Source organism: Pteronotus mesoamericanus, unplaced genomic scaffold (assembly GCF_021234165.1).
Source record: "Pteronotus mesoamericanus isolate MK-2021 breed Mesoamerican mustached bat unplaced genomic scaffold, CSHL_Meso_final scaffold_507, whole genome shotgun sequence".
In the NCBI taxonomy this organism is placed as follows: Eukaryota; Metazoa; Chordata; class Mammalia; order Chiroptera; family Mormoopidae; genus Pteronotus; species Pteronotus mesoamericanus.
Genome location: NW_026555319.1, coordinates 801,087 through 824,767, shown reverse-complemented (window position 1 = coordinate 824,767; position 23,681 = coordinate 801,087). Strand labels below are relative to the sequence as shown.

The window sequence follows — 23,681 nt, the reverse complement described above, 5'->3', positions numbered from 1 at the left end:
AGCCTTCTGACCAATTAGATACCTTTCATCCCCCCCACAAGGTCCTGATGGAGGCCCAGGGGCGGGGACAGGGGGCCGCTCCCGACCACGGCGCCGGCGAGGACTGCGAGGCCCGCGTCTACGCGGGAGGCCCACCAGCTTTGTGTAGGCCGCTCCCCAGCGTTTCCCGCCCGACGGGCCCCAGTGACCCCTCCCCGCTCTGTGACCAAGGTAGCCTCAGGGCGCGCCGCCTCCCGTCAGCGCATGCGCGCGCGGGGAAGCCGCCCGTGGGGCGGGCACACGTGGCTTGCAGGCCGCCTGCGTGCGCGCTCCCGCCCCGACTTCCTCGCCCGCCCCTTCCCGTACGCCCGCGGACGGGTGCGGCCGGCGGCGGCTGTGCACGCGCGCGTCTGGCCACGTGGGAGCGGCGAGGCGCCGTTGCCCCGCCCCCTCCGGCGCGCGCCGGCGTCGGCTGCGTCTCCGGGCATTTGAATTGCGCTTCCGCCATCTTTCCAGCTCTCAGTCAGACGGCCCGGGAGACGCTTCTGGAAGGTATCGGCGGCGGTTGGGCTGACCGGGGACCGGGGACGAGAGCCGAGGGTGGGTCCCGGGACCGAGGGCAGGGACCGAGGACATGGCTGGGCCGGGCTGGGCCGGGGCGTCGTGGCGGCGGGCCGGGCGGCGGCCGTGAGCGGGCGGTTACTTCGGGCCCTGGCGGCGGCGGGCGGGCGGGCGCGGGCTCTTTTCCTTCCCGGTGGCGGAGGCCGCGGACCGGGGTCCCAGCGCGGGGGGCCGGGAAGGGCGGCGGGGCCGGGCCGAGGGGGCAGGGAGGGTAGGGGAGGGAGGCCCGGCCGCGTGACCAGGCGCTTTCCGCGGGCCGGCCTCCGAGCGGCTCTGTCGCGGGCGCGCGGCCAGGCCCGGCGCTGAATGAGCGGGCGGGGACCCGCCGCCATTGCGCGCCCGCGTGCTGCCGCCGCCCTGCCCGCGTGTGCGAGTGGGGGGCTCGGGGCGCCGGCCTTTGTGGGCGGCACGTGGGCCCGCCCGCCACGTGCGCCAGGCCTGATCCCTTCCTCTCTGTTCCGCAGTCACATCACCATGGCCGCCCAAGGAGAACCCCAAGTTCAGTTCAAAGTATGTCGTCCTCGGAGCTGCGCCGGCGGCGGGGAACGCCCGCGCCCGGAGGGAGGGCGGCCCCGGGGGCGCGCGGGCCCGTCCCCGGCGACTCGATGAGCCGGTCTCCTTCCCGGCCGCAGGCGGTGCTGGCTGTGCAGCGGCCGGCGCGCCTTCGCGGCGGGGTCCGCGGGGCTCCCCGGGCCCCCAGACGCGGCGGCGGAGCCCGCGCGCAGTCGTGAGTTAGAGGCAGCCGGGCCGCGTCCCTCCGGCCCTTTGTTCAGAGCGGCCGAGGGACGGTTAGAGTCGTGTCTCTCGGGTGAAGTGGGGTCCAGAGAGTCCACTGCTCCCGCGGTTTGGGGTCCGTGTTTGGGGCTCATTTCAGCGCTGTGTTCCCCGACAGCTTGTGTTGGTTGGCGACGGTGGGACCGGGAAGACCACCTTCGTGAAACGCCATCTCACGGGTGAATTTGAGAAGAAGTATGTAGGTACGTGGGGACGGGTGGGCGCGAGCGCGCGGGGCGCCGCGCGGGCCGGGGACTGACGCGTGTGCCGCCGTTGCAGCCACTCTAGGCGTGGAGGTCCACCCGCTGGTGTTCCACACCAACCGAGGGCCCATCAAGTTCAACGTCTGGGACACGGCGGGCCAGGAGAAGTTCGGCGGCCTGCGGGACGGCTACTACATCCAAGGTGGGGCGCGGGGGGCGGGATCGTGAGGCCGGCCCTGGGGCGGTGGGCGCCGCCGAGAGGCTCCCTGGAAACCGCTGGTTTATAGGGAGCCTCCGAATTGGGGGGTGGTGATCGGCAGCCGAGCTGGCGGCGCAGCCTCAGCATTTGGGGACTTAGTTTGGGAACGTTTTGCTGGTTATAGCGGTTACCGTCCCTGCCGTTGAAGACGGTGAACAGGCACTCGTGCTGGATCCGAGGGGCTGGGGTGGGGTCCCTTTCACAGGTGGTGTGTGGCCAGTCGACTCCTTTTTAATTGTACTAAGTTTTGCAAAGTAATTTTCTTTTCAAACTGGTTGGTTTAAAAATTGCATATTCATTTGCTGTACCAAACAAGAACGACTAGAGAAAACACTCATTTCCTGGAATCTCGCTCTGTTGACGAATTGTTGGGAATCTTTCCGTGCCTTTAGCGTGCCTTGCGAACATCCAAATTCTTTACCTAAAAACCTGCTGGACCACACGTCCTCTGGCGTGTTTTCTTACCAGCTTGATCAGGGCTATCTCTACATCTGCCTTTTTAGAAACAGGCATGAACTCTCCTGGTACATTCAGCCATTTAAGGGTCTTTTAAAGAATCCCTTTCTAGATGTGCATAATACCGGAAGGTGAGTTCTCTGCCGATTTGCCATGAACTTCCTTTGGATACTTTTTTGGGATGAGGCAGAACCAATGTGAAACGTTACAGGGAGATTTGATAGGGTACGCTGGTGTTTCGCACTTCTCGTGCGTTGTAAAATAAACGGGAATTTTAAGCATTATTGCTTGCGATCATAATTTAAGGTGTTTAGAATTGGAAGAGACCTTAGAGATGCGTGAGAGGCATCTAGAGGGCCTGGAGTTTGGCCTGAGGCTGGGAAGTTGAATTGATAATTTGTCAGTGTTTCTCGTCCGTGCGGTACAGCCCTGGGAGCGTACTGATGGCTGCGCGTGCCTCTTTCAGCCCAGTGTGCCATCATCATGTTCGACGTCACCTCGAGAGTCACTTACAAGAACGTGCCTAACTGGCACAGGGACCTGGTGCGGGTGTGCGAGAACATCCCCATCGTGCTGTGCGGCAACAAGGTGGACATTAAGGACAGAAAAGTCAAGGCGAAGTCCATAGTCTTCCACCGAAAGAAGAACCTTCAGGTTGGTGTGATGCTTGCGGATCAGGGCCCTCGGGCAAAGGGCAGTGCGGGTCTGCTCCAGTGGCTCGGAGGCGTGTGTGATGGGAAGGATTTTGTCTCTTAGCTGGAAACATCCCCAAGAATAATCATTTAAGTGTAATTTTACTTCTGTTTTTACCAGTACTACGACATTTCTGCCAAAAGTAACTACAACTTCGAAAAGCCCTTCCTCTGGCTCGCTAGAAAACTAATCGGAGACCCTAACTTAGAGTTTGTCGCCATGCCTGCTCTCGCCCCACCGGAGGTCGTCATGGACCCAGCGTTGGCAGCACAGTACGAGCACGACCTCGAGGTACGTGTTCACACTGCGGGGCCGTCCTCAGGGCGGTGCGTCCGCGTCCCTGCCAGCCCCCGTCTGGAGGGTCACCGTGTTCCATCTCTCTCCAGGTTGCTCAGACCACCGCTCTGCCGGATGAGGACGACGACCTGTGAGAAAGGGAAGCTGGAGCCCAGCGTCAGAAGTCTAGTTTTATAGGCAGCTGTCCTGTGATGTTAGTGGTGCAGCGTGTTTGCCACTTTATTATCTAGCTAAGCAGAACCTGTGCTTGATCTGTGGGGTGCTGAGGCGAATGGGCTTCGGAGTGAATGTGGCCGTTTAAAAACACCTTCATTTGTTGGACCTGCATATTTTGCTGTTTTGGAACGCAGTTATTTCCTTACTGAGTTTCAACTCTAAGACTGCGGCAGCCGCATCACAACATTCAGTGGAGAAACCTTGTTTGTTACTGTCATTCCCGTTCCTTTCCGTTTAGAATCAGAATAAAGTTGTATTTCAAATATCTCAGCAAGTGAACTCATCCCTCGTTTAATAAGCATTTTAAAACCACTAACAAGGAAAACTGTGCTGTTACTCTTTAGATTGCCTTTACTATTGTCACTTAAAGTCTGACGTTAGATTTTTCCTGTTCTGATTTTTTGTATTTTCAATCATTTCACACAAATGAAATGACAGATCAATAGTATTGTGTGTGGTAAGTTAAGAGGTGTAAATACTGTCAGCGCAGTTCAGCTGAAATAACGTCTCCCCACCTGCTTTCTGGCTACGTAGTGTCACGTGTGAAGAGCTTGTTCAGGACCGTGCGACCTGATGGGGCACAAGCGGTACGCGTTTTAGACATTCCAAACAGACGTTTTAAGAACTGTGTTTGGCTTTTATTTTATGGCTGAAGTAACCGATCTGCTGGCACAGAGCATTTCAAAGTCAGATGAAGCCACTCAGAGGGTAGGCAGAGCTTGTGGGAAGTCTGATCTGTTAAAAACAAACATAGATTATGCATTTATTTGCTTTTTGTTTTAATGTTAGATGTTAATGTAAAGATATTCTAGGAAGATGTTCTATATTTATGCACTGCTCTTTAAGTACTTCCAAGCTTTAAAGATGCCAAAAATTAAGGATTTAAGTTAGAGCACCACAGCTTTAATGGTTTTTTTCCTGAGTGATTTTTGGGAGCGGTGCAAGGACGCAGGCAAATAACCAGGAAACCCGCTACCGCGGAGGAGTAGTCCTGCCTCGGCGGTCTTCTGTGTGGTTTCCGCAGTCGGCCTGGCCCGAGTTTGATCTCAGTGACACTAGACTGTAGAATTCAGTTTCAAAGGTGTGAGCTATTTTGCTCATACAAGTATTGCTATACTTCAGTTTACCAAAGTTCTTCAACTGTCCAATTTTCCTTAAATGATGACTTCTTACCAAAAACAGGTAGGAAAGGATCACTCAAATACATGGGAAAATATACAAAGTGTAGAATGGATTAAATTTTAAGATTGAAGTTCAACATCAGTAGGTTTGCTTAAAGTTTGAATTGCTGTATATGCTGTGCGCTCTCCCATTCAGAACCAGATGTTAACAGTCCAAGGTGTGAAAAGTTTCTTCCCCAAATTGGGATGAAACCTCTCAGATAACCTAATGTAAGGGGGGTCGTGTGTGTGTGTGTGTGTGTAGAATGCAAGTGTAACGGACACTCTGACTCTTCAATGTAACCCTTAACTTTTGGAAGCTGCTTGTTTAATACGGGGTGGGAAAGGGTTTACGAGTCGTTGGAAAAAATACTGCTGCGAAATATATTGCTTATACTTTGCTTGGATTTTCTGAATCTCTAGTATTTGCGAAATAACTGATAGCACTGGTCATCGTGCGGGGCATAGAGTTGTGTCCAGTTTATACAAATGGAAAGCTGTCCTCCGTTTTGTGAGGACTCGTGTGGGAGAAGCCGTGCGCGGAAGACCCCGGTGGCGGCGGCGGGTGGCGGCGGGCGGCGGCGGGCCGGGGAGGCCTAGGGCGGGCTGGGCGGCCTTGGCCTGTGGGGTCGGTAGGCTAGGAGGCCTCTTCGCGGGAGCGTTCCGTAATAAAGCGAAATTTGAAAATGGCGCTGGCGAGCTTCAGAAAGGGCAGGAGGTCTCGAAAGGCAGTTCCCCCACGTGTGTGGACTGCGTTTTTAAAAGCCCCTGCAGAATGGGTCTCTGGGCTTGTCAATCTCAAAACGAGTGAAGGCAGGTTTTCAAGACCAAAACGGACCGATTGCCGGGCTGCTGACAAGTACCTGAAGTGACTCAAGTGAAGATTTTTGCTTTCTGTGGTGCAACGTGACCATCTAGGAAGTTACATGTTGAGCAAAGGGGATGAAGGGGCAACAGGTTTGATGGGCGTGTGCGTGCTGGACAAACCCACCTTGTGTTTTGATGAGACCTTCGGCCACATTGGGGCGCAGGCGTCCTGCGGGTCGAACCAAGACCTGAAAGGTGCACGTCCGTTGGGCAGGCACCGTGCCAGCAACGGCGGTGACCGAGTCCGGCCGCCCCTCCCAGCCTTCAGCCCGGAAGCTGTTTGGAGAAGGGGAGAGGTTTCCTGACCACTGGCATCCTCACAGTCAGTCACGGGACCAGGGTCTGGTTTGGAAGGGGCTCCGACCGCAGCTGCCGCTGCCGCTGCCGCTGCCCAGTCGGGGTGTGGGCGGTCGTCACCCCATCGGCGCAGCCTGCCTGGGTGGGTTCGGGTTCTCAGATTGGACAGTTGCAGGGGCAGGAGCTGGGAGGCAGCTGGGCTGTGCAGGCTCAGGACGCACGTTACAGAGGCAGAAGGGCGGCCGCTCGATGGTCCAGGCGGGCCGGCCGGCCTGTGCCGGGAAGAGGGAGTGCCCGGTCCCCGCAGCGCGCCTGCCAGCCAGTCCTGCCGGGTCGGCGCTCAGGCTGGCCTGCGAGCTGGTTCCTGGCCCTGCTGTGGGCACCCCGGCAGCCGCGCCCAGCCCCCGTCAGCAGGGTGGCTGCCCCAGGGTTGGTGACCTTTCCTGTGGGACCCCTGAATGGGGAGGACAGGGATTTGGGGGTCAGAAAGTCCAGGGGAGGAGCAGGTCAGACTCTGTGCCTCCGGTGGAGTCATCTTGAGGTCACGGCGGGGCTCCCGCCGGAGCCGGCACCGGGCACATCGTAGCCAGTTATTCCTGCCTGACGCCGCCCGAGGAGTGGCAGAGGGTGGGTGCGAGTCACCGAGCTCACACGATGCTGTTCCTACACACCGAGTCCCTGCTGCCGTAGCCGCGGGAAGAGGGGGAGGAACCTGGAGTGCAATTGCTTCTCCCCTCCCTGCCTGTAAGAAGCGAAATGGGGGCCGTTCCAGGCGAGAAGGCCGCCTCTGCTGTGGCCGTTCCTGCCCGCGCGTCCTGAGCGCCTACCTGCGCTGGGTGGCGGCGGCCAGGGCTTTGCCGGGAGCTTGTGTCCTGGGAGCTGGGCAGTCGCGGGGCTGCAGGAATGAGCGGTGAGTGCAGCCCCTGCCACGGTGGGAACGTAGGTGACGCTCGGGCTCGACGGGCACCGGGCCTGTTGGGGGAGCCGGGGCAGGGACCGAAGGCGGGCAAGGAGGAAGCGAGGCAAAGGGCGGGCGGGCCGGCGGGGCGAGGGGGCGCGGGCAGCTGGAGGCCGGTGTGGCTGGGGACTCGGGGCGGGGTTTCTCGGAACCGTGTAGAGCTCAGCGGGAGCCCAGGTGGGTGGGGGGGGCGCCCAGTGAGCGAGACGGTCTAGACTTGTCTCCTCAAGTCCAGCCTCCACACTGCAGAGTCCAGATACGGGGAAGGCACCGTGTCACGACAAAATCTCTCCCTCTAGCAAGCATCGCGGCAAACCCTGGAGTGAACCTCCACTGTAACGTCCGGCACCATCTTCCAGGCCACCGGGCTCACCCCCATCTCCGTTCGGGGCGACTGACAAAAACTCTGGAGTCACATGTACAGTGTGATGTTTCGGTGAAATGATCGCCACAATCAACCTACTCAATGTATTCAGCACCTCAATTACTTGTGCGTAGCAAGAACGGTTAAGACCCTTCTCTTAGCCAATTTCAAACACTCGGTATACAGTAGTCCTCCCCCCCTCCACCCCCCCACCGGTTTCCGATACGCGGGTCGAGCGCCCCGGCTCGGGGACCCTCCTGACGTGCCCTAACACAAAGTCTCAACGCCGGCGGCGCTGTTACATTGGTTCCCCTCATCACATATCAAGGGTGACACTATCAGCAGTTGTTTATCACTCTCTGGGCCCGATTTACAGCGTACACTTCATCCGAAGCAGCTACTGAAGGAAAACAGTGCACGGAGGGTTTGGAGCTGCCGTGGTCTCAGGCGTCCGCGGGGGGTCTCGGGACGTACCCCTGCATTTAAGGGGGAATCGTGGCGGCGTTGCTGACTCGTCACTGTGCTTATGTTCCAGGGCCGCTTGCCCTGCTTAACACGCTTTGTGCCCTTGACCAACAACCCCCACCCCTGCCGCCGGCCCCTGGCACCACCGGTCTACGCTCTGCTTCTACGAGTCCCGCCGTTTTAGGTTCCACACACAGTTGTGATGTGAAAAGCTTTTCGTTTTTAAGGCTGAATAATATTCCACTGTGCGTGTATACCATGTTTTCCTTATCCGCCGAGGCAGATTCATTGTCTCAGCTGTTGGAAATAAATTTGCTGCTCAGACGAGAGGGTAAATAAAAAATTAAGGCGCTTCCAAAGTATCAGGAACGAGCTGCATTTCTATTTAAAGTTACTGCTGTACGAATTCAACACCGATTAGTTTAGAGACGCTCTCCGGTGAGACAGCCATGATGCTGAGCCTCTGGGCGTGGAAGACGGGAAACCCACTCGTCGGGAAGGAGCTGTTACTCTAGAGCGGCGGCCAGCCCGGCAGTGAACCGCTGCTGCTCGCTGCTGCTTCCCCCTCCGCGTAGGCAACTAGCAGGACGAGTTTTTGGTTCACACCTGTTTTCTTTTTGGAAAATAAAAAGGCAGTTCTGACTGGTGCAGCTCAGTGGATTGAGCACCGGCCTGCAAACTAAAGGGTCGCTGGTTCGATTCCTAGTCAGGGCCCAGGCCTCGCTTGTGGGCCAGGTCCCCAGGAGGGGGCACACAAGAGGCAACCGCACGTGGATGTTTCTCTCCCTCTCTCCCTCCTCTCACCTCTCTCTAAAAATAAATAAATCAATAAATTTTAAAAAGGCAAAATTTTATATATTATGAGAATGTAAGCACACACATGTCCTCTGTGTGTGTGTGTGTGTGTGCGCGTGTACAATATTTATGAATATACTCCCCCTTCCTTACACAAAAAGTAATGCTATATATGCTCCTCTGAACTTGAAACAACGTACCCAGCACACGCTCCCTGGCAAGGGGACGCCTGCCTTCGTTTTCACAGCTGCACGGGCATACGTCGTGTTGTGTGACGCTCGGCTCTGGCAGACCCTCTGGCCTTCTGCGCAGATGTAATCTTGGAGCTTCGTGCCCAGAGCACCTTTGCAGTGAATGACCAGGAGTGGGCTGGGGGGCGGAGGGCGAGGGCACGTCATTTCGTTAGGGCCGAATGCCTCCCTTCAGGGGGTCCTAGCAAGTCTCACTCCTGCCAGCAATATATTCCATTTTGGCCACAACAATTTTTTTGTAAAATAGTCTACATCCTAAACATTTTCTTGCAAAATAACAAGATGCCCTTTGCTCTTGAGAGCTGTGAAGCCCGGCCGCCCAGCCGCCACGCCCCCTCCCACACAGGTGTGCGTTCACGCCAGCCGCCGCGCCCGTGGGCCGGCTCCTGGGGCTGCCGAGTCCCGTCATAAGACTGTGCTGGCGGTTTTAAGTGTCCCTTACCTGTGAGTGTCGCGGAAACGCGTCTGTCCTAGCGGTGCATCCATTTGGGGGCAGCGTGCGTGTCCGGAGAGGGCCGCGTGCCATCCGCACAGTGCGCCTGTAACGCAGAAATCAGCCCATTGTCAAATCTGCAAACCTGCCTGCAGTTTTGTGGTGGCAGTTATTTTCACCCTACGGAAAGTGTGTGGGGTTCGAGGTCGAGGGAGGGCTTTTATCTTTATCTCAGTAAGAAGCCAGCACTGAGGAGACGTGTTTAGGAGCCGCACAGGTGGGGGTAGGGGCAGGGGGGGGGGGGTGGGGGTGGGGGACCTGCCCTCCACCGGAAGATCAGGGTGTTTGTGTCAAATGGTGAGCAGGGCGCAGATGTCTCGGGAGGACGGGCTGGGCCAGCGCTCGGGGCCGGGACGTTGTCACTGAGATGCTGAGAGCGGTGCAGAGGTCGCTGGTGGCCTTTTAAGATGAAATCATCCCGTGTTTAGTGATAGCGCGTTCTTACGATGCTCTAGTTTAATAGAGCTCTTTGCTAAATATCCTTGTTATCTGAGGATAATGGATATGAAAAGTAGTCACTTGAAATAAGTCTAAGACAAGGATCCAAATTCCAGCGTGATGAGTAAAAAGTGATTAGACTTTAATTTGAAAAATGAAACGAATCTTACGATGCAGTTTCAAGTTAATGCCACTGAGCTTATTGAAATTATATGCTAATTCTTAGAGCAAACTCAAAATGAATTGCATTAATTTGGGAGGAACATCCTTTGTGTGGTAGAATTTTAGTACATCCTTCACTTCACACTTGATTTTCACAGCATAATCACATATATATATGTGTGTATATATATATAATTTTGTGTGTGCGTGAAAACATCTGAGGCTTTCTTAGTTTCCGTGGGGACCTTCCTTGGTGTTCAGCATTCAGATTATTCCCTTTGGAGCACTGTCTGTCCCTGTCCCTTTCTTGTCCATTTCCGCGGGTCACCTCCTGCCACATTCTTATGTGTTGACAACGCGGCGTGAGATGCAGCAAGTTCTTCAACGCGACCCTTTGGCCAGTTTATCGAACCCCACATCTTCTCAGGACTTGCAGTCTCTCCTTTAAGTGATTGTTTTTTGCTCCCATTCCATCACTCAGAGTCACACGCGAGAACGTGCTGACTCCGAACCTGGCGATGACCAAGATGACAAAGGCCAGCGAGACAGGGAGGGAGCCGAGCCGTGACTTTTGCTGGTCGTCCAGGGTCAACGCAGTGCTTTGGCGACGCCCGGCTCCTCCCGCCCCCTCAGGGAGGGACAGTGGATGGTGAGAGCCTCCTGTGTGTCATTTGATCTCAGGATGGCCCGTTACCCAGCCAAGGCCCCACACCCGGGACGCAGGGGCACGCCGCGGGCTGTTCGTCACATGCTGGGCGCGGCTGTGAATGGTGCTCTGGGGAGACTGACGTTTTTAGACCTATCAGCAGTGTTCACGTGTGCTTACCTTTACAACGTCTCCAGTGTGGACTTCATTTCATTCATTCACTCATTCATTCACTCATTCGTTTTCATCTTCACCTGGGGACGTCTTCTCATCGCTTCTTTAGGGAGAGAAGAAAGAAGAGAGAAACATCAACGTGAGCGAGAAACACCAGTGGGTTGCCTCTCATATGCGCCTGGACCAGGGACTGAACCCACAACCTCGGTACGTGCCTGGACCGGGAATCGAACCACAAACCCGTGGTTATGGGACGGCAGTCCAACCAACCGGGCCATGCTGGCCGGGCACTGTGGATTCTTATTTTAAAGCGCTCTCTTTGCTTCTGAGGGTTGAACAGGCAATCCTGTATGGTTAGGGTTCTTCTTGTCTCACGAAACTCAAGCAGCAAAAACAGCTGTGCGAAGGCCTGGAACGTGCGTGGCCCAGGGACACGTGTCTAGCAAATTGACCCCACAGTGTGTGCAGCCGTGGGGACCCGCAGAGCCTTTAAAACAGTGGGGACGGGGACACACTGGTTATCATTTAAAATTCAACCCGACGTCTTCTTGCAAGGCATTCTTTATGGACACACAGGATGGGGCAACCATTTACAGTTATGAGTCTGCAAAACAGTTTATTCTTGCATTCTTATGTATTATTTACTGTATTATTTTCCATGTGGACATCTTCCACCTTACGCAATTACTCTTTTGTTGTTATTGTGGCGAAAACATTAAACATCTACTCTCACAGCAACTTGCATCTTAGACCTGGGCGTCGGTGCCCTTGACTGGTGTGTCCGCCCCCCCGCCCCCACCGCCGGCGACCACCTTCCCCTGTTGCCCCGAGTCCACAGCCTATTTTTCTATTTGGGAAGATGCTGGTTCACATTCTCCAGTGAGATACTACACTTAAAAATTCATCTTATTTTAACTATTTTTAAATTTTTATCGCTTTAGACACATGGAATATTTGTCTCCATGTTTAAAGTTTTCGCTGGTTATTTTTAATATACAGAAAAAAATTGTAAATTGTATTTACCTTCCATCCAACTGCCATAACATACTCCTTTAGTTATTTAATTTATTTTACAAGTCTTGCTTTTTCTGGGTATTCAATCATCTAGCAAGAAGAAACTTATTATGATGTTTCTAATATTTATCATGATTATTTTATTTTCTCATATTTTTGGATATGCTGGAACTTCTCATTTGAATAACAATGCAATTATTGTTATCAATGCCTTGCTCCTGATTTTAAGGCAAAAAGCATTAGTGTTTACTGACCTTTATTCTTGTTCTTTGGCCAATAATTTTTAACATATTTAAGAATTTTATTTTTAGAGATTTTATGACAAGTCCTTACTAAAGTTTGTCACTTGCCTTTTCAGCATCTAGTCCTCCTAATTTATTTTTTCTCCTTTGTTTGATGTAACTTTCTGATGTTGAGAGATTTCCTAATATCGATCATTCTTGAATTTCTGAAACATACCTTGCTTGGTCTTAGCGCCCGGTCGACACATTTCTGAACCCTCTTTGCTAACTTTCGTGTCCACGAAGGAGACGGGTGCACAGTTTGCTGGTTTTCCGTGTCATTTCCAGGCTGGGTGCCGGGCTTGGGGACAGGCTGCCTGGGTTCGGGCGCACGGCCCTTCCCGCTGTGGCCCGAGCCTCCTCGCTCCCTCCCTGCGAGTCCCCTGGTCTGTCCTTGCAGGGGCGAGGACTCGGGGGCCGCGAGTGGCAAGCGGCGCCCTCGGCCATCAGGAACAGCTGTGCTGTCCTCTAGGCATGAAACGGGGCCCTCCCAGGTTTCCTAGAGCCGGCAGTCACGTGGGGGATGGTCTGCTGACCTCGGCCTGGTCCGCACCTGAGGTGGGCAGAGGAGATCTGAACCGCAAGTGTTTGCAGGGAAGAGAAGTCACCACGGGCTGGTCTGCGGCATTCGCCCTCCCTGGAGCACGTGGACAAATACTCATCAGGGGACACCCCTGTCACAAGAAGGGACGTGCGGGGTGGCCCCTCCAGGCATAGCTACCCCTTCTTCTCTGAAGCTGTTACGCTTGCCGAAACGTTCGACACGCTTCCCCTGAGAACCGGGACAGTAGACTTTCTTTTTGCTGGGCCACCCTTCCCAGGACGGCGGAGGCCTCCCTCCCCTCCGTGGGAACTGAGAGCATTGATCTCTGACGGAGGAGCAGCTGGGTGTTTCTAAAGGGCGAACCAAAGGTTCCGGCCTGCGGACAAAAAGGTCGCCGCTTGGGTTCCCAGTCAGGGCGCAGGCCTGGGCTGCGGCCAGGACCCCAGCAGGGGGCGCGCGAGAGCAACCACACAGGGCTGCCTCCTCCTCCTGCCTCCTTCCCTGTTCTCTAAAAATAAACACATAAAATCTTAAAAAACGTATTTCTCACTACCGTTCTCAGAGAAAGGCTCTGCCTTCCCCCAGCCCAGGTCTGTTATTCCACCCAAGTGGGCTCTATTTCCTCCTCAAATTCCTGACCTTTCTTATCCTTCCCTCCAACTCCACTGTAAATTTTCAGTCTGGCTCATCCCTGCCAGCAACCAGGGAGAAGGCAGAAACAATTCACATTAATATGTGAAGATGTTGATAGCGCCTCCCTCCCACCACAATATTGGCTTTCAGAGAAGATTCTCAGTGATCCATGAGGATCTTTGATTTCAGAGACGAATAAAATTGAAATGAAACCGTGCCTTGTGGACGGCTATGTTTATGAGGGCACACTTCCTACTGCACACGAGAGAAAATGTACATTAGAGTGGCTCACATCGCGAGTATTTATTTACATGTCATGAGAAGTCTGGACTCCAGCTTCCAGCCAGAAGCGGGGAAAGAAGCAGCCCCCACCACCGTCCCCCACGAAACATATAAACTCTGGACAAATAGATAAAGCAACAGTTTTTAAGACATTGTAACATCAGCCATGAGAAACAGTGAACTCTGAGAGGGAAACGAAGGCGGCGAGTCCCTCAAACACTCCAGCTTCTCCCTGGAGGGAGCTGCCCGGCTGGGTCCTAGAGGCGGGGACCAGGGTGCAGGTCGGGGTCCTGGCAGGCAGGGACAGCGCCCCAGGCCTGCCGCGTGTCCTGCGGCCTGTCTCCCTCAGAGTCCGTGCATCTGGAGAGGCCATCTGGGCCAAGGAACCACGCGAAGGGATTAGGCGGCGCGAACCTCAGAGCGCGCAGGGCTGGAACGGCTCCTGTTGCCACTAGCCAGAAGGAAAATGTCATAATTTATCGGCATTAAGTGAAGTACTGAAAGGATTGGCCTCCGAGCAGTGCAGAATTGGACTTAGACCTAAAAGCTGCTCTAATCTTGCCTAAAAGCTTAAAATCAAGACCTGCAGGGATTAAATTGTTCCCAAATAATTTAACACACCCCAGCGCAGAGCTCAAGAATCTTTACAGGTTACCAGAGTCAACAGTGTACAATTTGCCATGTTCTGCGACCAGTAAAAGGCTACGAGGCGTGCAGAATGGCCGGGAAAGCGTGACCCATAGCGAGGAGAAAGACTAGTCCACCAAAGGCAGCCCGGAAGAGGACGCGATGGTCGGTATTAGAAACGGGCACGAGACTCTCGCTGTGACTCACACGTGGACGGTGGGTAAACTTCAGAGCGTCGCCCTGATGGAACTGCAGTGAGCATTTGGCAAAAGCCAACACTCTTTCCCGACTTAAAGGGTCAGCAGATCAGCTCTAGAAAGAAGGCGCTCTGGCCCTTTCCCCGCTGAGCTATGCTCCTTCTACTCCCGCACCGGGGAGCGTCCTCAGCATAAACAGGGGCTGGATTACGTCAAATGCTTTTTCTGTATCTACCGATAAGATTATGGGGTTTTTATTCTTCATTTTGTTGACGGGGTGTATCGTGTTCACTGATTTGCGTCCCAGGAACAAATCCCACTCGATCACGGTGTGCGTTCTTTTTAACGTGTTGCCGGACCCAAGAGTCGCTGAAACATTGTGGAGGGATTTGCCTCTGTGTTCGTCGGGGACACTGGCCTGCCGTTCTCTTCCCTTGTGATGTCCTGGTCTGGCTGTGGCAACGGGGTGACGCCGGTCAGGTAAACGTTTGGAAGTCTTCCCTCCTCCTCTGGTGTTTGAGAAGTTGGAGAAGGATCGGTGTCCATTCTTCTTTACGTGTTTGGTAGAATTCCCCGGGGAGGCCCTCCGGCCCCAGACTTTTCTTGGCCGGGAGGTTCAATTAGCGGTTCCGTGAATAACCCGAGTCATGAGCGGCGTGTTCAGATTCTGTTTTCTAAACCACGGAGACCACAGCTGAACGTAAAAGTTCCCCGGCTCAGCCCCATCCTGAGGGATTCGGAATCTCCCGAGGCTGGGCGTGGACACCGGTCATTTTCACAACTCCCCCAGAATCACCTGTCAGTCGGTCGGGTTTGGAAACCCACGGAGATGCCTCTTCTCTCCAACAGGACGAAGGGCCCCTCTCATCGGCGATTTGCCTCGCGGTCCAGTGGCGTGAGCAAGCCCAGTGGGGCCCCCATGCACGGGGCGCCTGCCGGGCTTCAGCCCAGCCCGCTTGACGGTAGAGGCGGGTCCCACTGCACTTTCCTGGGCCTGGAAGCGAGCTCAGACCGTGCGGCCATCTTTTTAAAGTTCAAGTTATTTCTACAGCGACACTATCTGACACCTCAGAGGCGACAGCCGCCAGGGCCACCCTCCCAGGGCCTGCGGGTGTGTCCGGTGCCCCTCCCCAAACCCGCCCCTTCGCGCCTGGTTTTCTGGTCCTCACAGGAGATCATTTCGCATGTGACAACCTCTTTGCTCTTTCTGTTTTTTTTCTGTGCCTCACGGGCATCTTCCTGCATTCTCTCTCTTTTTTTCTCCTTTTCCTCCTTTTTTTTTTCTTAGTGGCTTAAGGCAAACTCATTGTCTATTGGTTCTTGAGGTCAGAAGTCAAAAGCCAGGGGTCAGCGGGGCTCCTTCCTTCTGGAGGCTTCTGGGCAATTTCCTTGCTTTCCCAGCTCCCAGGGCTACCGACTCCTTGGCGTGCGGTCCCGCCCCCCGCCCCCCGCCCCCCGCCGCGTCACCACCTCACCTCTCCTTCTCTGTCCCACCTGCACAGCTCAGCCGCCTGCGAGGCAGCCACCTCTCAGGTCCCGGGTTAGGGTGGGGCTGTTGCTCAGCGGCCGCCACGGAGCAGCTGTATTTCTGTCCTCTTGTGCCCAGAGGCCTGCGCTGATGGGACAGCACCGTCCCCGCCCCCGAGGAGCCCATGGGCCCTCTAACCGCCTTGGTCGGCTTCCCCTGGCCCAGCCGAGCCCCGTGACTCTGGTGCAATTTCGTGGCCCCTCTCCCGGGTTCTGCTCTGCTGTAGCAGCTTTCTACGAAGATTTCACCAGCCCTTCTACCTCTTTTGTTCATTTCATTGACCCATTTAATGCGTGTGACCAACACCCACCGGCCCTGCTCCAGGCACGCAGGCTCCTTCCTGGGGGACATGGCAGGTAAGTATTCCCTTCATTCCAGGGACCTACTGTCCGCTAGGAGGTGTGTGTTGTGGGTGCCGCAACCCTCCCGTCCCGTTCTCCCTGTGCCTCTGCCCAGAACGCACGGCTCACTCACTGATGGGACGAGTTTCCCGGGAGCCACACGGGGGCACTCACGCTCCATGCTGACCACTGGGCCAGGGCGCTCGCCCCTCCAATCCGCCTTCTCGGACAGGGAGCACGCAGGAGCCCCTTGTTGTGAGCGGCCGCTGTGTGGACCCGGAAGTCCCCAGGAGCCAGGCCGCCCCGGTGTGGTGGGTGCAGACCAGGTGCGAGCCGGTGAGAGTACATTGCCCAGGCTGCGTATGGCGAGGCAGGGGGAGCACCCAGTGTCTCCTGCCCCTCACGAACGAGGTCCCACACACTCAGAGCTCTAGTGCAGTGGCCGGGGGGCCGGCGGCGTGTGCCCTCGGCCACCTGGGCCACGCTGTCACCTGACCCTTGCGTCCACGGCCAGGAAAACCGTCCGGGAGGCCGGGCTGTGGGGCAGCGCAGTCCAGCTGGCGTGGTGCTGTCCTCTGAGGGCTCGGCGTCCGCCTCCCGAGGGGCTTCGGGGAGGCCATCCAGCACGCCTGGCCCGGGGCCCGGAGGTAAATGAAGCTGCGTTGCTGGCAGCCCAGCTGCTGCACGTAGAGCGTTCAGCGCAGCGAGCCCCACGTCCAGGGGCTCGTAAGGGATGGCGCCTCCCAGCCGAGTCGCATGGCACACGGGTGGCGGGTCACCGGGCAAGCCACCCGCAGCCAGGAATCCTCCCCGGGACGGAGACGGCCTCAGGGCCCCAGGACTGCGTCCAGCGCTGCTGCCGTCTGGGGGCCCCGGAGGCCCGACAGGGGGCGGGGCCCCGGTGCTCAGGAAGAGGCAGGGTGATGCTCCGGAGAAGGACCCAGAGGAAGCTGGGGCCGCTTCCTGGTTTCTGCTTTTCTGGGGCGGCGTCTGTGCTGCTCACAGGTCGGTGAGCGTGGACTCACCTGGGAGCTGGTCCAGCGACCGGCCCTGACCCAGCGGGTCTGGGCCGGCGACTCTGCGCGTCCGCCAGCCCCGCCGACTCGGCTGCGGCTGCTGGTTCCGCGACCACACTTGAGGCTGCCGTCTCAGTTCACCCCCGGTCCCTGAGTGCCCGCCCCGTGTCGGGGGCCCGACTGCCCGCTGCCAGGAGCAGAGCGCTGCGGGCGGGGGGGCCCTGCGCCGTGGAGGCCTGCTCTTCCCACTCTGGGCACGAGCAGTCACGGCCCCGGGCGACTGTGGTCGCTACGTGTCGCGATCACGGCCGGGGCTACGCGCGCCTGTCAGGGCTGAGCCGGGCCGGAGCCCGCAGAGAGCTCCCGTCAGGCGTGCGGGGTGAACGGGGTCGCTGGGCTGCGGGAGCCGCAGGGCGCGGCGGGCGCCCGGGGGGCGAGCTGCGTGTGCAACGGCACTGGGGCCGGGGCACGTGGGTTTCCTGGAAGAACTGGAAGCTCCCTGTGCTTGGAACGCTGTGAGGCTGGAAACAGTCTGCGCCCCAGGCTGAAGAGAACGTGGGGACCTGCCAGGCCAGGGGGATCCCCCGAGTCTTGGGTCATCCCGCCCAGCTGGAAAATGCAAGCACACTGTGTACTTACGGGGAAGCAGGAACTAAATTCCTCCCCCCCCCCCCCCGTTGCAGTGAGTGTGGCCTGTCCGTGTTTGACACCCACAGCCCTGCACAGCGTGGGCACCGGTCGCGGGGGCCCGGAGCCGAGCGGGGGCTGTCATCCCCACACGAGGGCAGCAGAGCAGAGGCCGGCGGGCAGCCGGGGGGCTGTGGGGGGCGCTGCCAGGGATCTCTCACCCCAATTCTCCGGAGGAGCCGGCAGGGGCTTTACACCCCACAGACAGCCACACGCACTCTTTGCTTCGTTCCCAGCGGAAGTGACACAGGACACAGGGCCGGCACCTGCCCCCCATCACTGCGGGGGCTCCCTGAAGCTGGACGTTAGTCCCCGTGCTGATGTGTGCAGGATGGGAAGGGTCATGACGTCACGGTGTAGCCCGGAGGAGAGCGGAGGAGCCTCCCGCCGCTGGGGGCTGCAGTGGCTGTGGGGACAGGGGGCCCCGGCTGCGTGTGCGGTGGCTTCCGCCCGCCCCGGAGGTGTGAGGCCGGCTGTTCCCGGCTCTGTGACTCTCTCGTCCTTTCCACACTCAGAGAAAGCGTCCGATGGCCAACGGACCCCCAGAGAGAAGGGCGCAGACTTCAGGGGCCACGGCGTTAGCTGTGGAGGGAACCACTGGAACCAGGGTGCCGGTCACGGCCAGTTCCCAGTGGGCACGGGCTTGTCCCACGGGCATCGCAGGGCAACTTGCGCCAGCCTGCGTGGAACAGCCCCTGCCCTGGCTGTACCTGCCAGACACTCACGTGAGTGGCGACCGGGCAGTTTGTTTACAACAGTGTCACCGGACACGCGCTTTGCTGCGAGGTTACCATGGCCACAGTGTCTCTGGGCGATGGAAATTTTCAGCTCCGTGGGTGCCTCCGGTCTGTTGTTGACCAAAACATCCTCACGCAGCATGTCAGGAGTGGTCTTCTCTCTCACCTATTCTTTGGTGGGTTGGCTGAGGCGGAGACGCCAGGGGCGCGGGCTTCCCCACAATCTCAGTGCGGAGACGCCCACGCCAGCGTCCCGGGGGTCACGGCCTTGGTGCCCTAAAACAATGCCTGAAGCGGGCGCGGCCCCCCGTCTCTCGTCTCGTCCCAGCAGAGGATGGGTGGCCACTCTCTGAGCGCCAGCCCCCTCCGACCCCGGGATCTCCAGTCACAGGCCTGGCTGGGGATGCGCGGGGGCGGCCGCGACCGGGACCCCATGGGGCGGGGTTCTCTTCTCGGTGTCACACGCTGGCCTCTCCAGGTGGCCAGGTGTGGCCGATGGAAGGTGAGTAGCAGTGGCAGGTGATGCGTCCCGTCCTGACCCGTAAATCTCCCGGGACAACCAGCAGCCGCCTTCCTGTCTCCCCCACCGGCGTCGTGCAGATGAGCCGCTCGGAGGGTCCCGGGCCCAGATCTCGTGTGAGGGAGCCCCGTGGGGGGGCCACACGTGAACAAGGAGCGGACACCTGTCTGCATGTGCTGGGCTTGTGTGTCACAGCCATTGGCATGGTCCTACCTGATGAATACACAGGAGCTTTTCCTCTTTTAAATTGAATTTATTTTTAGTTACCGCTGATGGGCACTGCCGTACCAGTCTCAGGTGCACAGTGTCCCATTTATGTAACGTATGGAGGGATCCTCCTCCTGTTTCCGGGGCCCTCCCACCGCCCGCACCGTGAGCCGCGAGGACGACATCACCGACTACATTTCCTGTGCGGTGCTTGCCGTCCCCGGCCCGGCCTGTGTGACCAGTCACTTGTGTGGAGGGCGGTTTCGTTCGGAGTGCGGCACAGAGCACTCTGAGGAGGCTCGTCCCGACGGCCACAGCGGGGTGGTGCTGTGTGACCGGCTGTCCCTCGAGGGTCCCTCTCCGGGACGCCGCCTTCAGCAGGGAGGGCGGCGCACGGCCCCTCGGAAGGCAGCCTGGCCTTGACCTGCTTGGAATTCAGCCCCTCCTCCCTGCGTCCTTCTCTGCCAAGTGATGACCAGGCCTGGCTGCTTGGCCTGGGTCGTAAATTCACAAGACAAGTTCGCGGAAGGCGCGCCAAGGGTGTGCCCCTCGGCGTTGCCTCACATCTGGCCGTGGGAGGAGGGGCGGCCGCTCGGCGGGGAACAACTCTGTGCAAACATTTTTTCCCCACCGATGGCTAGGGGTCAGGGCCCGGGTTGCAGGCCGTAGACTGGCGGGCTTTGGGGGCAGGAAGGAAAACGTGGAGAGGGTGCTGAGGGCTCGCAGGATTACCGGGGCCCAGAGGGTCTGACTTGGAAAACTGACCCGGCCATGGGGCCGGGAGGCCGGGCCGCAGGAGGCACTGCCCAGGCCGGGCTGTGACGTCGCTGCCATCGCGTCCCCGGCTCCGGGCTGTGCCCGCCTGGGGAACGGGGAGCCTTGCCCCCTTCGGCTTCCAGAGTGGGTAGGAGGTCAGCTTCTGCTGTGCCCACGCACAATGGCACATTCCTCCAAAAAATTTAAAATAAAAAGTTTCTTTCTTTGGACGTTGGGCTCCGCGGCCGGCGGCCTTGCTGGCGACGTCCATCTGCGACTCAGGGAGCCAGGCCTTCCCCGGGGGCTCCCGCGCCCCCCAGCCCCTGCCTCTGAGCCGAAAAGACGGAGGAGGCGCTTCGCGGGTGTGTCTGCAAGGCGCCGCCTGCACGGGAGCTGCGGGCGACCAACGGCCAGTGTCGCTGTGGCTCCCGATCCCTGAGTGGTGACGAGGCCGACGGAGCCCCACGGGGCCCCGGACACAGACGCGCGGGGAGCCGGGCACTTGCGGGCCTGCCCTGGGGGCTGCCAGGAGGAGAGCGTGGCCGGCCCTGGACCCGCAGGAGAGCGGCCCCTGGCAGCGGCCAGGGCGGGGCCCGCGCGCGTGGGGTCCCGGAACACGGTCCTTCTGAGGCTTTGAGGAGACAGGGCGGGCTTGCCCGTCGGCCGAGTTAGTAAACGCCGGGCACTTGCAAACAGAACCGTACTGAATCCCTCGCGTGCGCCTTTGGAGGAAGTGCTCTTTCCACTTGACCCCGGAGGAAACCCAGGGGACAGGCTGCAGGGTTACTTGGTCACAGCGCAGAGCCGGGTCCGGGCCGGGCTTGCTTGTCCCAGAGCCCCAGGCCCTGCCCTCATTGCGCTGAGGCAGGGCCACCGGCTCAGGCCTGGACCCGAAACCTCTTCTCACGGGGAGGGTTCTGAGAGCCTGCTGTTCCCACCCGACCGAGAGGACCCCTGAGCGGGAGGAGGAGGCAGCGGGGTCAGACGTGGGCTTCCCCAGGGGGAGGGGACTTTGGGGAAAGCTGGGAGCCTGGGGGACAGCCAGGGAGGGAGGGCGAGGGGAGCCACCTGGCAGAGGCGTGAGCAGTTCCCATCATCCACTGTTTCACCAACTGCAAAAAAAAAAAAAACAAGGGGGAGGACAGGGAGGGGGTGCCAAGAGGGGGCTAGGCGTTGGCTTTTTGGCAGAACGCTGTGGTCTGTAATCGCTTCGGAGAGCGGCAGCCCAGCTCCTGTGCTCCCCCAGAAAGGCCGCCCTGTGGAGGGGACCCGGTGAGCGGGGATGGGCGTGGCCTGCCACTGCCGCCCTGGCAGATCCCGGCGACACTTCCCGCCGCGAGGGGCGCGGCATTACCTGGAAAGCTAAAAGCAGAAACGCCGTCTTTTCTCGGAGTTGATGGTTCTGTTTTCTGAGGAAAATGATGGTTCGCGGGCCACATTTTCTACGGGTGGGACCGGGAGCGCCGGTCCCAGAGCTCGGAGACTCTCGGTGGGGTTGTGGGCCTGTGAGACGCGTCTCAGGAGGAGCGGTCTGCGCGGTGACCAGCGCTAGCGCAAGTTATTTAGCCACGAGCCGGGGCGGGGCGACGCCGGGGCGCCCACTCTTGCTCCGGCGCGTCGCTGTCCGCCCGCCCGGGACGCCCTCTGCCCGGCGGTGCCCTTTCCCTTGCCGCTTCCCTTTGGTGAGCAGGCCGGCGATGCAGAGGCTGACGACGGGCCTCCTGGGGCCTGTGCCCATCTTTTCAGGGCATTTGAATTCGCTGTGAGTGTTGAGACATCAGAAGGCTTTCCACCAAATTTAGAACCTGGAGCTTCTTCCTCAAAACTCCCAAAAATTAGAAGATGTTGCAAAAACGGGTCCCCACCACGCCCTCCCCGCGCCCCCGGCCGGGGGGCCTTCGTTCCCCGGGTCCCCACGCAGAGCCGGGCAGCGATATTGATGCCTCATGCACCCCGGGCTGCGACCACTGTCTCTCCCCCGTGGGAGGGCCTCTGTCCCCACAGCACCTTCCGCTCCGTCCCCAGCGGCACGGGAGAGTGTCGGGGGCCGTTGGTCTCTGTGATTTTAGCCGCCCTGGGGTGTGTGTGGTGGACATTGTCACGGTTTTAATTTGCATTTTCCTAACGACCCTTGGTGCTGAGCCATCGGTCCCGTGCGGTCCCGTGCGGACTGGCCATTGCGGCTCATCTTTTTGCAGTGTCCCTGTGCCGGCCCCGGCTCTGCGCTGAGCCCCCGAGTCCCCCCCACGCTCCCAGGCCACCCTTCAGCAGCGCCCCGCCCCCGCCCCGGGCACCGGCCCTGGCTGGGCCGCCCCACGCTTAGACGCCAGACCCCCGCTCCGGGCGCCCACCCAGGGCCCGAGGGCAGGCCGTCCCCTGCTGACACCGTCTTTGCAGGTTGGCTTCCTCTCCCACAGAGTGCGGGGACAGCGCGGCATCGAGTTGGATGCCGGGTGCTGCGGGCAACCCGCTGCCTCTGTGACCCTGCTGAGCGCCACGCCCACGGTGGCAGGACATCCTCTGCCGAACTGTAACTGATACAGCGGATAAGCACGCTCACCACCCCCCTCCCCTGCATCCACCCAGGGGTCTCCCGGCCGCAGATAGCCCAGAGCAGAGACGCCCCTAAGGGGCCTGCCGTTTCCTGGTGGCTGCTGATCACACGCTCCTCCTGTGGTCTCCCTTCTGTGGTCTCCCTCGCTGTCCCGCGGTCCGACCCGTCCCCCCGGCCAGGCTGCAAATCCTGTGGGGCTGTGTGGTCGTCCTGTTAATGGGTGTTCCCTCTGGTCCCCCACGAGGAGCCACGTGCCTGCTTGAGCTTGCTTCCCAGGCACGGCGATTCCGGAGTGCCGGCCAGGTGACGCCGCAGGGCATGTGGCTTCCCAAACACAGACGCGCTTCTTACTAAAGAAGGCAGGCGCTGCGCTGGGCTGCTGACGGTTCCCCAAACAAGCAGTTATTCATCCGGAGAACCTCACGCTAAATATAGAAGTAAATAGAGGTCAGGAGCTTTCAGAACATATGGCATCCTCTCATCTGCTATTTTCGAGTCTTCAAACTTGTAAAGAATAGCCTTTGTTTTCTGCTTCTGAGCAAAAGTGACGGGTACATCTGGTTCATGTGGTTTGGGAGGAGGGAGGTGCCTTTGCTGTTGATTTGAAGTTCTTGGACATCGCTAAGGGCAGATTCTGCGTGTTTGGAGCAGGAAGACGAGCGGAGGGCTGACCCAGCGGCCGCAGCGCAACGAGCCGGCTTCTTAGAATGAGGCCCCCAGATGGGCCTGAGCTTCTGCAAAGCAGGATTTTAATGAAGCCGCGTGCTGGATCCGTTCTTCATGTAAAGATGGGCAATGTCGCAGACAAGGCGAGGGGCCCCCTTTGACTTCTGGCCCCTCCCTCTGTTTTCCTGCAGTATCTTGTCTTCTAATAGCTGCCTTCCCTTCCGGAAGTTGCCACATGCCTTCCCACACGTAGGCACAGAGGTATATGTGTGCACATGTGTTTACAAATGCGCTTCTGAACCTCTCGTGCAGGCGTCTCCCCGCGGGGGCCGTCGCCCGGCTGACTTCGTGAGCTGCCGCCCCGGGTGCGAGCCGTGAGGCCCGCCGGCGCGCGTGGCCCCTTCTGAGGCATCTGGCAAACTCGGGAGCCTCTAGGATCCGTACAGCTCGACGACTTGCTGCCATTGCTGGGATGAGTGACCTCGGGTTTCTGTGAGCTTCCTAAAACCCTGTCATTCTGAGG

At 58.5% G+C, this 23,681-nt stretch overlaps 1 protein-coding gene across 1 annotated transcript; it reads left to right on the top strand.

Annotated features, from left to right (window-relative positions):
* The first annotated feature begins 417 nt into the window (after window positions 1-417).
* Window positions 418-5,059, top strand: RAN (RAN, member RAS oncogene family). Its single transcript, XM_054594086.1, has 7 exons — window positions 418-531; window positions 1,065-1,110; window positions 1,493-1,577; window positions 1,654-1,779; window positions 2,759-2,946; window positions 3,106-3,276; window positions 3,372-5,059. The coding sequence occupies exons 2-7, from the start codon at window positions 1,075-1,077 to the stop codon at window positions 3,414-3,416; spliced, it is 651 nt and encodes a 216-aa protein (XP_054450061.1). The 5' UTR covers window positions 418-531; window positions 1,065-1,074; the 3' UTR covers window positions 3,417-5,059.
* Window positions 5,060-23,681: the final 18,622 nt, after the last annotated feature.